This window comes from Schistocerca gregaria, chromosome 7 (genome assembly GCF_023897955.1).
Source record: "Schistocerca gregaria isolate iqSchGreg1 chromosome 7, iqSchGreg1.2, whole genome shotgun sequence".
Taxonomy (NCBI): Eukaryota; Metazoa; Arthropoda; class Insecta; order Orthoptera; family Acrididae; genus Schistocerca; species Schistocerca gregaria.
Window position 1 is genome coordinate 324,595,710 of NC_064926.1, and position 16,753 is coordinate 324,612,462.

Below are 16,753 nucleotides of genomic sequence, written 5' to 3' on the forward strand. Positions count from 1 at the left end.
GTTTGCCGTTTTGCGCGAGTGAAGTCATGCACCGTAATTCAGCTGCACCTATCGACGTAGTTTTATGCTACCCGCAGTGTTACATATTGCCTTCAAAAACTAAGTGTGAGTTTTTCATATTCTATCGTTCTCCACGTTAAAACTATTAATCGTACAGAAAATATTAATAGGGCCTTTTTGTAGCAAATTAACTCTTGTTAAATTTTGCACTGGGACACGTTTTCGCTGGAGGCCACGGTTTTCGAGTTATTCAAGAAAAACTTACAACAGTGACGTTCAAATGCATCTCCACCCCCACACTCACCACCCACCATCGCAACTTCTAGTATGTTGCCCGTGCCACTCCCTTCTACGACCACATAAAAATTTCCGACTACATGAACTAATCCCAATATCCGATCAAATGGCTCTGAGGACTATGGGACTTAACTTCTGAGGTCATCAGTCCCCTAGAACTTGGAACTACTTAAACCTAACTACCCTAAGGATATCACACACATCCATGCCTGAGGCAGGATTCGAACCTGCAACCGCAGTGGCTTCGCGGTTCCAGACTGTAGCGCCTAGAACCGCTCGGCCACCACTGCCGCCTAATATTCGATCTATTTGGTCTCTACTGATTGGACCATTACATCACTAACGTAGTCGGCTATTTCGCTAACATTATTAATTGAAATGTTTCGGTGAGGGCAATGAAATAAAAATAACTTTTGTAAACATTATGCTGAAATTAATTACCTTGAGAATTCGATCTAAATTTAACCCTTACAGACACAGTAGTTTTGCAGTCAGAAGGCAGGGACGAATAGATCGATGTAATTGTTTATTTTGTGCTGTTAAAATTCACAAAATCGTTGGGTAAATTTTACACGAATGTTAATTTTACGATTTTTAAGTGCTCTACTAAGACTGTGGCGTAGTAAGCCCAGTCAATGTAGATAAAAACGTCGAATGTGGGAAATCTACAGAATTAAAGAAACACTTTTTCGGAACCCCGTAATTGCCTGCCTTTGCGACTCATAAGTATGAAATTTAGATCAACCTTCCTCTGCAATGGTCCAAAAGCGAAGTGCTCTGTGACGTCATCTTCAGGCTCGTTGATGCTTCAAACAGCAAGCTGTGGAAAAAACCATAGTTGGGAAGTTCATGTGGGCAGTAAGATGCGTTAATGATGTCACATTGACAGTAAATTTCACCACAGTTCTGCCCAAAGCCACCGTGGACATGTCACATCATTAGAACGTTGTCAAGCCCCTCTTACCCACATCTCACCCCTTCTCTTCACGTTGAAACGTCTCTGTGAAGTCGTTTCATAAGACGCTTGTCGAATTCTGTACAACTTATTCACTTTACTACCTGATTTTAGCTCAATTCATGAACTCTTCCAGAAAGACTGGGCACTCAGATAAGGCCTATTGAATATTATATGTGTGTTTTAATGTGGGGTTTCGGTTTTGTTTTGTGGGAAACGCTGAGTTGATCATCGTCTGCTGGGAGCAGACGATGTTGCTTCTCGTTCGAAGGAGAGCACGGGATGACCAAATTAGGTTTCCAATACCTGAACAGAGAGGTTTACCCATCTTAGTCGAAGGCTGTGTCGAAGGCTGTTTTTGTGTATGAGGTTGGTAGCTTCCGCTGCACGGGGAGCTAGGTAATCTCGAAAGAGAAAGCGGCACTCTTCGGTGAACGCTTGGTGAGTACGGATGGTAGCTCTTAAGGGGGGTTTCAGGTGATAGGAAGCAGGTTGAGTTAGAACTTCATTATGTTTAACTGTTGAAATGCTTAAGAACTGAAGCGTGTGAAGCGAGTTCTTTTTCCGAACGTGCCATAATTATTTTGCTTTAAATAGGCGATTTTTGGGTGTTTGAGTTAAAAGTGTGGAAGTTACTATGCTCATTTTGAATAACAATGAAGTAGAATTTCATACGGTAAATCTGATTAGGAAAAGCTGGTTAGGATCACTTCAACCGTACGCGAATGAAACACTGGGCGAAGCGAGTATGATTTTTAATGATTTTTAATCTTATATTTTGTGGAATTTGCTTTTGTCTTTGTGTGTCAATTGTGTGCCACGTGTTTGGTAATCATTGACCCTTCTGGTCCATCACGGCACCGCCATAGGCTTTATTTTAACAGTTTTCTTGTTTAATGAGCTATAATTTCTGCAAGAATATTTGTTCTTTCGTGCGCTTTCTACAACGCAGCGCTACAGTTTGATTCGGAATGCAACACGTGCTCTAGTTCGGCCGTTTGCAAGCAGCAGACGCAGTTAGTATGATAAATAATTATCGCACAGCCTCGTGTATTGGTTAAACCTCTGTCCGGAATAGTGCATGCGTAGAATCGTAATGCAAAGCTCACTGAGATATTTTTATGGTATTAATGCAAAGGAAATGATAGTATAATTGTCTCCCACCCACGTTTTCTGTGTTTCTTCTTGCTGTAGTTAAATTGTGCTCTGTTACATTCTCACGTAAGTCTTACTTAAATATCTCTAGTCAGGCACCAGTTATGTGTAGTTAGGATGTACAACCAAATACTTAGATAGAATAAATAATCGACGTGAAAGATAAATTCTGTGGTGTTGATCTTACCCACTTACTCCGATTTCCAATCCTGAATTAATCAAGTTGCTTCATGCACGACGTGGAGTGCTATTTATCTGGCTGCTTAAAGAAATTCGCATACTTGTAATGAAACTATTAAAGTAATTAAACTAATAATTTTCCAGCTCCATTTTTTCTAAATGGTTAGGAAGGGTTTGGGCTGGTGGCGAGCCTGATTTTATGAATTTTTATCATTATTTGTTGAGAGAAGCAGCTAGAAATGCGAGATAACGTATACGGCTAGAGGAGAAACGTCGTGAAGATAGTAATACATTACAACTTCTCTGCAGTGGAGGTCACAACTGCGACACTCAGCGTCGAAATCTCGGGATTTCCTCGTGGATGACCGAGGAAAACCTTCCAGACATACCGCCGCTCAGAATTGAGACGACTAGGCCACAGGGCGTAGCGTAAAGGGCATCAATGAAACCACCCCTGTCCTTAGGACGTTGATTCCCATACATTTCGCGATAAGAAACAAAAGTTCGAAGATCGATGAGCTACAGGAAGATGTTCTCGACAACCTCTGGCACTGCTGACGTCCTAGGGCGTTTCAACCCTTCTCTAGGGACATTGTGGGGCTGTATCCCGCAGAACATTATCGCAATCGCTATGAGCGCAACGGGGCCGCAATTTTTGTTCTCGTGTATAGGTTGGAACCACCAGGGACGATTCAAAACCATTCGACGCAAGTAAACGATACTTATCCTTTTCCAATCCTCCGATGGCGTGATCACGCTGGAGGGCAACACTGACATGTGCGTGAATAGAACGGAAAATGGTTCTACAACACCGTCGGTGCCAACCACACAATTTTGTTGAGCACGTTAGAAACGTACCTGTCAATAACGTAGAGACTAATATGGCCTGGCAGCTGCTCTAACGCCTGAAGGGTAGGCAGTACCTTCGACACTCCTTGTGTGCGGTTTGCCTACTTTACTCTCTGTTCCTGTATACATACATATCTCGAACAGTTTCACCTCTGGATCACGGGTTCCAAGTTCGATTCCCGGCCGGGTTGGGGATTTGCTCCACCTGGGGACTGGGTGTTTGTTTGTCCTCATCATTGATGGAAGTGGCGAAAATGGACTGAGTAAATATTGGGAATTTGTACGGGCGCTGATAACCGCACAGTTGAGGGTTCCACACACCAAACATCATCTTCGAATAATTTCAATGAAATATAGTAGTATTCCTCTTTTTTCATATTTCCCTCTATGAATATTATCAAAAGCGTCACTATAACTTATAAAAACAATGTATGTAATTAAATTGTATCCTTTCCTATTTTCTATTATTTGTTTTAATAAGAAAATATTGTCTGAGTAGGAAATTGCTTTTCGAAAATTTGTTTGTTGTTCGAGGAATAGACTGTCTACCATGTTTATTATTATTTTCACTGTTGACTTCGCAAATATTTCGTATGCAGTACTTAAGAGACTTGTACCTCCATAGTTTCTACAAGCCGTATTTAATTAAAAATAGATATTACTATTGCTTTCTTCCGTTCCGTTGGTCTATCGCGAGTCTCATACTTTGTACACTGTTAATAATCGTTTTGTTGTCACTTCCTCCAATGATTTTAAATTCTGATGAAATGTTATCTATAGCTTCCGCCTTATTTCATTTTAACTCTTCCAAAGTTTTTCTTAATTCTGATTCTAATACTGGATCTCCCATCTCTTCCCTATCGACTCCTGTCCCTTCTTATATCACTCATCAGATATGTCGTCACCCTCATAGAGGCCCTCAATGTACTCTTCCCATCTACCCGCCCTCTCCTTGCATTTGATAGCGGTGTTCTCATTGCAATCTTAATGTTACCGCCCTTGTTTTTAATTTCACCTACGGTTGTTTCGACTTTTCTGCATGCTGTCACGCAGCCAATTCGCCTTATCTTCCCGGCTATTCCCACTTATTTCATTCCAAAGTGACTTGTACTTCTTTATTCCTGAATTTTCCCGAACTTTCTTGCACTTGCTTCTTTCCTCGATCAGTTGAAGTACTTCTTCTGTTACCTATGTTTTCCTTGCTGTTATCTTGCTTGCCTACGGACATTTAGCTCTCCAAGTTCTGTGGGTGCCCTTTATATAGATGTCCATTCCTCTTCAACTGAACTACCTCCTGAGCTATTTAATATCAGAGAAATTCAAGCACATCTCTTCCTTAGTACTTTCATATCCCGCTCTTTTGGGCATTGATTCTTCCTGACTAGTCTCTTAAACAAAAAATAGTTCAAAAGGCTGTAAGCACTATGGGACTTAACATCTGAGGTCATCAGTCTCCTACACTTAGAACTACTTAAACCTAACTAACCTACGGACATCAGACACATCCTTGCCCGAGGCAGGATTCGAACCTGCGACCATAGCAACCGCTCGGTTCCGGACTGAAGCGCCTAGAACCGCTCGGCTACAACGGACGGCCAGTCTCTTAAACTTACGTCTTCTCTTCATCTTTAAGAAATATGAATCTATATCTGCCCCTAGGTACGCCTTACAGTCCAGTAACTGATATTTCAGAATCTCTGCCTGACCACGGCATAATCTAATTGAAAACGTCCCGTATCTCCCAGTCTTTTCCAAGTATACCTTACCCGCTTGTGATTGATGGACAGAGTATTCGCTATTACTGGCCGAAATTTGTTGCAGAACTCAATTACTCTTTATCGTCTTACAGTCCTAGTACGAAGCCCATACTCTCCCGTAACCCTTTCTTCCAGTCCTTTCCCTACAACCGTAATCCAGTCCCCTACGACTAATAGATTTTCATCTCCCTTTATGTACTCAATTCTATATCCTCATATACTTCTGTATCTCTTCACCTTCTGCTTGCGACGTCGGCATGTGTACCTGAAATATTGTCGTCGATTCTAATGAGAACAATGGTATCATTGAGCTGTTCCTAGTAGCTGTCTCTCTGACCTACGTTCCTATTCATAACGAAACCTATGCCTGTTAGCTGTTATACGATTTTCTGCTGTTGTTAGTATTACCCTACACTAGCCTGATCAGAAATCCTTCTCTATTTTTTCATTTCACTTCACTGCCACTCGCTACATATACACTACTGGCCATTAAAACTGCTACACCACGAAGATGACATGCTATACACGCGAAATTTAACCGACAGGAAGAAGAAGCTGTGATATGCAAATGATTAGCTTTTCAGAGCATTCACACAAGGTTGGTGCCGAGGCGACATCTACAACGTGCTGACATAGTAAAGTTTCCAACCGATTTTTCATACACAAGCAGCAGTTGACCGGCGTTGCCTGGTGAAACGTTGTTGTGGTGCCTCGTGTAAGGAGGAGAAATGCGTACCATCACGTTTCCGACTTTGATAAAGGTCGGATTGTAGCCTATCGCGATTGCGGTATATCGTATCGCGACATTGGTGCTCGCGTTGGTCGAGATCGAAAGACTGTTAGCAGAATATGGAATCGGTGGGTTCAGGAGGTTAATACTGAACGCCGTACTGGATCCCAACGGCCTCGTATCACTAGCAGTCGAGATGGCAGGCATCTTATCCGCATGGCTGTAACGGATCGTGCAGACACGTCTCGATCCCTGAGTCAACAGATGGGGAAGTTTGCAAGACAACAATCATCTGCACGAACAGTTCGTCGACGTTTGCAGCAGCATGGACTATCAGCTCGGAGACCGTGGCTGCGGTTACCCTTGACGCTGCATCACAGACAGGAGCTCCTGCGATGGTGTACTCAACGACGAACCTGGGTGCACGAATGGCAAAACGTCATTTTTTCGGATGAATCCTGGTTATGTTCACATCATCATGATGGTCGCGTCCGAGTTTGGAGACATCGCGGTGAACGCACATTGGAAGCTTGTATTCGTCATCGCCATACTGGCGTATCACCCGGGGTGTTGGTATGGGGTGCCATTGGTTACACGTCTAGGTCACCTCTTGTTCGCCTTGACGTCACTTTGAACAGTGGACGTTACATTTCAGATGTGTTACGACCCGTGGCTTTACCCTTCATTCGATCCCTGCGAAACCCTACATTTCATCAGGATAATGCACGACCGCATGTTGCAGGTCCATTACGGGCCTTTCTGGATACAGAGAATGTTCTACTGCTACGCTGGCCAGCACATTCTCCAGATCTCTCACCAATTGAAAACGTCTGGTCAATGGTGGCCGAGCAACTGGCTCGTCACAAAACGCCAGTCAGTACTCTTGATGAACTGTGGTATCGTGTTGAAGCTGCATGGGCAGCTGTACTTGTACATGCCATCCAAGCTCTGTTTGAGTGAATTCCCAGGCGTATCAAGGCCGTTATTACGGCCGGAGATGGTTGTTCTCGGTACTGATTTCTCAGGATCTATGCACCCAAATTGCGTGAAAATGTAATCACATGTCAGTTCTAGTATAATATATTTGTCTAATGAACAACCGTTTATTATCCGCATTTCTTCTTGGTGTAGCAGTTTTAACGGCCAGTAGTGTAGATTGAGCCTGCAGAACCCCCTTTGAAGTGAAGTAACGCCATGTATCGACGTGGCTGTCGCTGAGCTGTGGAGAGGCTGGCAGCTAGGCTAGCCGGACTCACCAGCTGGTCGAGGTCTGCGCTGAGGCCCTCGAGGTCGGGCGGCCTGGCGCCGCCCACGGAGGCGAGCATGCGGCGGCGGTGGCCGACGCGGCCGATGTCCAGCACGGCGGACAGCTCCACCTCCCAGACGCGGCGCACGCGCGCCATGTCGCAGTACAGGTGGCGGCGGAAGGTGTCGCGGTAGCAGTCCAGCCGCAGCGACGACAGCCACGCGTCCACCTCACCGGAGGGGCCCCCGGGGGCGGCGCCCGGGGGCGGCGTCGCGGCGGCGGCGGCGACCGCGGCCACGCGGCACGGCAGCGACTGCGCCGCACGCACGATGGTCGCCCGCTCGCGCTCGCTGTCCACGCCCATCTCCTTCAGGTCGCGCTCCTCCAGCACGCCGTTCTGTCACACCACAAGGCACACCGTGACACGCCTCAACGTCTCGCTACATTTACTTTATTTGGCGCTCGCTGCTCTGCTTCAAAGCTATCGGATATTAATGTATCTTTGCAGGTGACGATATTCAGCCGCCAAATAACTGTTAAAGTTCGTGGCAAAACCTTCAGCTGTCCTTTATTTTGCTCAATTCGCTACTAATTCCATCAATCTTAGCTCGCATAAATGGCAGTAAAGTTACACAATAATTTGAAGAACAGTAATTTGCTCTTTTGATCCTATCATAGCACGTAGAATTTTTTCATAATGATAACTGTGTACAATAGTTTCCGTCAAGAACAGCTCGTAACACACTTCTCAGCGAAAACTTTTGCACACATCTATTATTGTGAAAAAATTTTACATACTATAGTGGGCTCAATAGAGCAAATTAGCCGTCAGCTGTGGTTGAGCGGTTCTAGGCGCTTCAGTCCGTAACCGCGCTGCTGCTACGGTCGCAGGTTCGAATCCTGTCATGGGCATGCATGTGTGAGATGTCCTTAGTTTAGTTAGGTTCAAAAATGGTTCAAATGACTCTCCGCACTATGGGACTTAACATCTATGGTCATCAGTCCCCTAGAACTTAGAACTACTTAAACCTAACTAACCTAGGGACATCACACAACACTCAGTCATCACGAGGCAGAGAAAATCCCTGACCCCGCCGGTAATCGAACCCGGGCGTGGGAAGCGAGAACGCTACCGCACGACCACGAGCTGCGGAAGTTCTAAGTCTAAGGGACTGATGACCTCATATGTCAAGTCCCATAGTGTTTAGAGCCATTTCAACCACTTGAATTGAAGAGCAAATTACTTTTCTTCAAATTATGGTATGGCTAACTTTTCTGCCGTTTTTGCCAGCTATCATCATCATAAACTAAAGGCTACGCCTTGTCGATTTAGCCACGTCCCTCTCTACATTGTCATCCTCTTCAATTCTTCATACGATTTTATCCTCATATCTTAATGTTATTAAAATACGTTGCTCTTGGCCTGCTTCTTGGTTTTTTCCTTAAAACTTTTCCTTCAAATAAATTCTTTAGGAACTACTTGCGTCTCATTATGTGTCCTATCATTTGTGATTCTCTTCTTCCTGTAAAATTTAGCAGCGTTCTGTTCTCACTCACTTCTCTTAAGACCTGTTGATTACTTTTTCTATCTACCTAGCTTGTTCCCGTCATCATTCTCCATATCCACATTTCCATTGCTTCCAGTCTCTTTTTCTCTGCCTTTCCCAGAGTCCATGCTTCACATCCGTATGTTAAGACACATCACACAAAAGTTTTGGCAAACTTTTTCCTATTTTCTAGGCTTATATGATTGTTTGTTAGTAAATTCTTTTTATTTTGGAACGCTTGCTTTGCCAAGGCTATTCTTTTCTTTATATCTGTGATACATTTCTTCTCGTCAGCGATTGTGCTCCACAAATAACAGAAGTTCTCAGCCTGCTCTTTAACATAATCTAGTTTAATATTAACTTTACCATTTTCTTTTGTCTTCCCTACTACCATAGTTTTTGTTTTCTTCTTATTTAATTTTAGATTAAATTCTCTTATGATTTTATCAAATTTTAGCAACATAAACTCCATTTCCTTTACTGAGTCAGCAAGTACTACTATATCATCTGCAAAACGGATAGTGTATTCGTTCCCCGTTAATTTTAATTCCTTTGGTTATTCTTTTCCGTTTTTCAAAAGTTATTTCAATAAATAAGTTGAACAACTATGGTGATAATAGGCATCCTTGCCTTACTCCCCTGCTTATTTTTGCCTTCTTCTTCACACAATTCACTTCTATCTCTGCTTCCTGCTTTTTATACAGGTTCCAGATTAATCTTCTGTCCCTCCAAGCAAGATTTGCCAGCTAAGCTTGGTAATAGTCATTGACCGAAACTAATAGCGAATTGTGCAAAATAACTAGAGCTCAAGATTTCACCATGAATTTTAACATCGCCTGTTACAAACACCAACAAAATTTTTGTATCACCCAGACAAGCCGTGCATGTGTATTGCTATTGAGACTTTCCTGTACACATCTTGACGTTGTTTGTAAACACACTCACAGTTAACATGAGCGCTACATACGGGCAGGATGCCGCACTCGAATGGACTGCAGCACTTCAGTCGAAAGTAAAGCAGCCATTAGGGATGCATTAGAGACGTCAGTATAGGAGCAGGGTGAACATCCATCATTCCACGAAGGACGGTCAGGACCACTCAGATGTGCATCAACATTTTACGCGGAGCAGCGAAACAGCTCAGTGTGTGCACCAGACTCAAAGTGATGTCCGGACATGGAAGAGGTTCCAATTGATAGTTATTGTTGAAGGTTTCACTGCAGAGGCGGTCTACATTCGACGGCTGCACAAGATGATCGGTATCTACGACTTTTGATTCGAAGGAATCATGGGCTGACTGCTCCAGAACTGAATTCAGCGTTCGAAGAGGCTACTGCCCGTCATGAGTCGTACTAAACTTTACAAGACGGTTGTATGGTGCGAATCTCCATTCCCGACGATTATGACGAGTACCTCATCGTAAAAAAAAAAGGAAGGAAGATTGGATTTACCGTCGCATCGATATCTAGGTCATTAGAGACGGTACACAAGTTGGGACTGTGTCAAGAATATGGAAGGAAAGCGGCCATGCACTTTCCAAAAGACCATTCCGGCATTTTCCTGGAGTAATTTAGAGAAATCATGGAAAATCTAAATCTGTATGGCCGGATGCGAGTTTGATCCGTCGTCCACACGAATTCGAGTGCAGTGTGCTAACCACTGAACCACCTCGCTCGGTTATTTTATCGTACACAGCAACTCGATGGACGCCGTGACATGTGAGTGCAGAATGGACGCCCCGGGAGTGGTGTCGGGTGTTGTTTATGAACGAAACTCGGGTGTGTTTGTAAATTTAGATCTCTGTGGTAAGTTCCTATGGGACCGAACTGCTGAGGTCATCGGTCCCTAGGCTTACACGCTACTTAATCTAACTTAAACCAATCTGCACTAAGAACAACACTTAAACCCATGCCCGAGGGAGTACTCGAACTTCCGACTGGGGGAACCACGCGAACCGTGGCAAGGCGCCTCAAACCACGCGGCTACCCCGCGCGGCACGGGTGTTTGAAACTTGCTAATCACAGATAACATTTTTGGAAAGAACCCGGTAATATCTAACGCCTCCAACTCTGCGTCCAACATGTGTAACAAGATGGTGATGGAGTGATGTTCTGGGATAACATTACACGGTGCCACCGTAAACCTCTCTAGGTCACTGAGGGCAGTCTCACGGTCTACGGTACAGCGACGAGATTCTGCAACCAACAATAGGACCGTACCGCCACGAATTTGGTGACAGTTTCGTCATGGTACACGATAACTCATGTGCTCATCGTTGCAGTTTCCGTGAAGACATTCCTTCAGGATGCTAGGATCGCCAAAATGGAGTAGCCTGCCTGTTCTGCGGACACATACCCAACCAAACATGTCTGAGGTCGATTCAAATCACATACCTATACAGAATCGCTCATTGAAGAGTGGAACAATCTGAATGATCTCATCGGTGGTATGCCAAGCGTGCATTCGAATAAGAGAACGTTCCACTACGCGTTGACGTTGCTCATGAAAGCCGCGAGAAAACGCCCACAGGAGACAGCCGACTATGTCGTTACAAAAATTAGAGTTTTTTTTTTATTTCGTGATCTGGACACATTGCAAGTGAACATGCAACGTGATCAGAAACAGTCTGAAAAACTTGTAAGGGTGTTGCAGGGTAGGTGGTGCTGAGTAATAATTGTTAAGAAAAAATCAGATACGTTGTGCCCCATTTGCGAGTTAATTAGCTCTGAAGTTAGTCATTCTTTATTTTAATCTCATTATGTTCGTTTTCGTTCGTTTCATCTGCTCGGTGCGGACGTCGTTGATCCATTATCTCAGTTTTTTTTTTTTTTTTTTTTTTTTTTTTTTTTTTTTTTTTTTTTTTTTTGTTACAGAGGGCAGCTAACCCTCTGAGCGAACAAGCTGCGTTACCGTGCCGGCGACCATCAGGCGGTTGCGCGCAAATTCAAGCGGCCCGGTGGGGACGGCGTCGCCGACCGTGTTCTTGGATTTTCTAGAACCAAACAAGAGAGCGATAGGTGGTCATGGGACGGTAGTGAGAATCGAACCTGAGCCTAAGGCTGAGCAGTCTCGTGTGCTATCGTCTACGCCATGAGAAAAACTGACACTAATTGTATCTGGCAGGAATTCGCGCGCACAAGCCTGGTCGTCTAACTTCAATGCTTATTCACTCTGAAAAGGCACAACGTATCGATTTTTTTCTTAGCAGTTACTTCTCAGCACAATCTACAATGAAACATACTTACAACCTTTTCAGACTGTTTCTGACCACTCTGTATTCGCATGTCTGAGAGCCAACATTTGCTTTTGTGGAATGAATTTCGAAGTAAAGAGGCAATGCAGAACTTTGGTTGATGTGCGTGTTTAGTTATAAGTGAAGAGCTTACGTACAAGAGAACAAGTTAAGATTAAAAGCTGTGATCGTTAGACGCTACCAAACCCATCCCCTTGTTTCGAACTATTAGTACAGTTTGGAAGATTGTTGAGTGTACATTAGAACCTCGTTTATCAGGACTAGGTGTGAACATGTCACGCAGATTATCAAGAGTCCGGATAGAAATTCAGAAAAAAAATTTAATGACGTGGGTTAAATGGCACAAACACAAACCTTTTATTTATTTCCACGTAAACGCACATATTACTCACCATCCGTCCAAAAAGTCGCGAGCTGATTTTATTCCTGGCGGATAAGCAACGTCAGTGCAGTAACTACGGTAGCATCTTGAACTAAAAATTAAAAACAACAGATGTGCAGTCCGCAGTCCGTAGTTAAGTGGTCAGCGAGACGGAATGTCATACCTAATGGCCCGAGTCCGATTCCCGGCTGGGTCGGACATTTTCTCCTCTCAGAGACTGGGTGTTGTGTTGTCTTTATCATCATCATTTCATCCCCATCGACACGCAAGTCGCCGAAGTGGCGTCAACTCGGAAGACTTGCACCAGGCGAACTGTCTGCCCGAGGGGAGGCCTAGCCACACGGCTTTTCCATTTTCAACAGGTGTGCATTCGGGCATGGATGTGTGTCATTTCCTTAGGTTAGTTAGCTTTAAGTAGTTCTAAGTTCTAGGGGACTGACGACCTCAGAAGTTAAGTCCCATAGTGCTCAGAGCCATTTGAACCATTTGTGCATTCGACCAGTCAGTTGTGAGCAGGCAATGTTAAGTGGCGGACGTGGACTCAAAGTGAGACGATCTTGTTGAGTGACAAATCGCAATATAGCAACCTCTCCAAATCAGTCAGAATGTTTCCATGAGAAGTGGTATGCAAAAGACTGATGACCATAGACGTTAAGTCCCATAGTGTTCAGATCCATTTGAACCATTTGTGCATTCGACCAGTCAGTTGTGAGCAGGCAATGTTAAGTGGCGGACGTGGACTCAAAGTGAGACGATCTTGTTGAGTGACAAATCGCAATATAGCAACCTCTCCAAATCAGTCAGAATGTTTCCATGAGAAGTGGTATGCAAAAGACTGATGACCATAGACGTTAAGTCCCATAGTGCTCAGAGCCATTTGGTATGCAAAATACGTCCCCCCCCCCCCCCCCACACACACACACACACCTTCTCCCCCAAACCAACACGACGACGCGACGACACCTTTCGCGACTTGATTGAAATGAAAAATGCGGGCAGTTGTTTTGTAGAAAAGATCACCACGGGGGATGAGACTTAGTTTTAGGAACCTACCACAAAACAACAAAGTGCACAAGTTCAACGCCATTTTCCAAAGAATGACTTTCCTGCTTATACGAACATACATTGCATTATAAGCAAGTGGGGAAAGACAAATTTTTGAGCTAGGTTCGTCTCTCGCGTGTAGCAAGATCACGCAGGCGGCTCACCAGCATTATGTCGGCCGAATTGTTTATGCACGGTATTCCACCTGAGCCGGCATTTTATCCATCTGCCTTATGCCACTGTATGTTTCATACTGCCTTCGTCAGGTATTCTGTCATCGCCTATCGTGAATGCCCACTGACGAACAAACGACGATATTCTTCATCAGATAGTCATTTCACGTCCATCATTTACGCTGTTTGCAGCTACACTGTCTGATCAACAGTTCCCGACACCTATTGTTGCACATTAATATGGCGCTTGAACTCTGCTGGGGACACTTTCAGTGAGCTGTCTGATTGTCTATGGAGAAAAGGCAAGACACGAAACCAAAAAAAGATAGTGACACTGGACGCTGGAGTCTAGAGAGAAGCAGACATTCTGACTCGTCCCAAAGCTGTTCTATTGTGTTCAAGTGGGAACTCTGGCAGGTCAGTCCATTTCAGAAATGTTATTGTCCGCAGACCATTGCCTCAAAGACTGTGCGGCTGGTTCCGGCGGAGGTTCGAGTTCTCCTTCGCGCATGGGTGTGTGTGAGTGTCCTTAGGATAATTTAGGCTAAGTAGTGTGTGAGCTTGAAACGTCCCCTTAGAAAAATTATACACGACTGGTCTATGTGAAACGTCCTCTTTGAACAATTATACACGAATGTGCTTAAACTGACACACAATATCTTTAGCGCAACGCAATCTGACTTCCAAAAATCCCTACGAAAGAATGGCCCTGACTAACATTAATCTATATGTTTCACAAGTCACTTACCTCACAAAAATCTTCGTTACTCGAACTACTGCAATACAGCGAGCGCCACTACTGCCAGCTAACTAAAAGATTCAAACTACGGAAGTCACTAACTACTGATAGGCATAGTTAGCAAATGAAAGATTTTAATAGAGTACAAACAATGTATTTACCTCACTAGTCATAATATATATAGCAGTTCATGACACCAATTCTTACAAATTTCAAAACTCCGCCATCTCTCTCCCCACGTCCACCACTGCTGGCGGCTCACCTCCAACTGCGCAACGCTACGCGCTGTTAGCATCCAGCTGCCGCTGCCCAACACTACAATGGCAGACAACAATGCAAACCAGCTACAGACTGCGCACAGCACAGCCAGTGATTTTTCATACAGAGCGCTACGTGGCGTTACCAATAAGAAAACGTAAACAGCCTACTTACAAGCTTAGGGACTGATGATCTTAGCAGTTAAGTCCCATAACATTTCACACACATTTATTTGAACATTGCCTCAAAGAAGCTGCTTTAAGGTAGGGTGTATTGTCATGCTGGTACAATCATCTCTCTGAACTGTTCCTCTTCTGCACGCAATTAAAAATACTGTAAAATTTGTTAGTGTGGTCTTAAGCGCCATAAGGAGGTATTGGATGGTAGTTTTGTGAATCACTTCCGTTACCCTTCTTGGAGACTGGTGTGGAGTTCCTCCAACTACTCATCACGGTTTTCATTCAATGGATCGACGGTTTACTATCGTTGAAACAGGGGCTAACTCATCCACAAATTTAGTGCAGAATCTGATAGATATTCCTTCGGGTCTTGCAGCTTTGTTCAGTTTTAACAATTTCATCTGTTTCTCAACGCCACTGACACTAATAAGTATATTACTCATCTTTGCTGTTGGATTTTCCTTTGAAAAGGAATGTTTGGAAACGGAGTCCCATTTGATGAAAACGCAACGAAAAAACTATGTAATACAGTGCTAATTACACTGAAATACCTTTACCAATCTTTGATGTTATTCTCACAATAGAGATTACATTGTCTGATAGTGTCAAATTTACTCCAGGTTTCTTTCAGCTTCCTGGTAGGCGTGGTGACTTAAGTGATATTACAAAACTTTACGCAGGATACGGTAGGTTTCGTTCAGTACAGTTTTTTTTCCACATCTGACAGACCTCCAAGCACACGTCCTTATACTGTAATTTCGTCTGAGCCGTCTTATGTTTCATTTTCCTATCATTCGTGACTGAGGCGTCTATTAAAATTCACAATATTTTTTTATCTGCCTGGTGTACAACATTATTATTATCATAATTATTATTATTATGTACTGACATACACTGAAGCTCCAAAGAAACTGATAAAGGCATGTGTATTCAAATACAGAGGTATGTGGCCGCGCGGGATTAGCCGAGCGGTCTTAGGCGCTGCAGTCATTGACTGTACGGCTGGTCCTAGCGGAGGTTCGAGTCCTCCCTCGGGCATGTGTGTGTGTGCGTTTGTCCTTAGGATAATTTAGGTTAAGTAGTGTGTTAGCTTAGGGGCTGATGACCTTAGCAGTTAAGTCCCATAAGTATTCACACCCATTTGAACATTTGAAGAGAGATATGTAAACAGGCAGAATACGGTGCTGATGTTGGCAACGCCTATATAAGACAACAAGTGTCTGGCTCAGTTGTTAGATCGGTTACTGCTGCTACCAATGGCAAGTTACCAAAATGTAAGTGCGTTTGAACGTGGTGTTATAGTCGGCGCACGAGCCGTGGGACACAGCATCTCCGATGTAGTGATTAGGTGGAGATTTTCCCGTAGGACAATTTCAACGAGTGTACCGTAAATATCAGGAACCCGGTAAAACATCAAATCCCCGACACCACAAGAACGGGACCAAAGACGACTGAAGAGACCCGTTCAACGTGACACAAGTGCAACTCTTCCCCAAATTGCAGTAGATTTCAATGCAGAGCCATCAACAAGTGTCAGCGTGCGAGCCATTTAACGAAACAACATCGATATGAGCATTCGGAGCCGAAGGCTCACTCGTGTACGCTTGATGACTACACGATACTAAGCTTTACGCCCCACTTGGGCCCGTCAGCACCGACACTGGACTCTTAATGACTGGAAACATGTTGCCTGGTCGGACGAGTCTCGTTTCAAATCGTATCGAGCGGATGGACGTTTACGGGTATGGAGAAAACCTCATGTATCCTTGGACCCTACATGTCAACAGAAGACTGTTCAAACTGCTGGAGGCTCTGTAATGGTGTGGGGACCCTTGTTGCGTCTAAATACGACTCTGATACACGACTCGTACATAAGCATCCTGCCTGATCAGTGATCATATGCATCCATTCATGTCTATTGTGCATTCCGATGGACTTGTAGAATTCCATCAGGACAATGGGACACCCTACACGTCCAGAATTTCTACAGAGTGGCTCCAGGACCACTC

The 16,753-nt window shown here is 44.1% G+C and overlaps 1 protein-coding gene across 1 annotated transcript in view; it reads right to left on the bottom strand.

The window, feature by feature from the left end:
- The window catches only part of LOC126282387 (ankyrin repeat and SAM domain-containing protein 1A-like), a 790,528-nt gene that overhangs the window by 71,600 nt on the left and 702,175 nt on the right, over positions 1-16,753 (bottom strand). Inside the window, exon 13 of the mRNA XM_049982044.1 lies at positions 7,180-7,566. Within this exon, the coding sequence (XP_049838001.1) occupies positions 7,180-7,566 (387 nt within the window). The remainder of the gene's footprint in view (positions 1-7,179; positions 7,567-16,753) is intronic.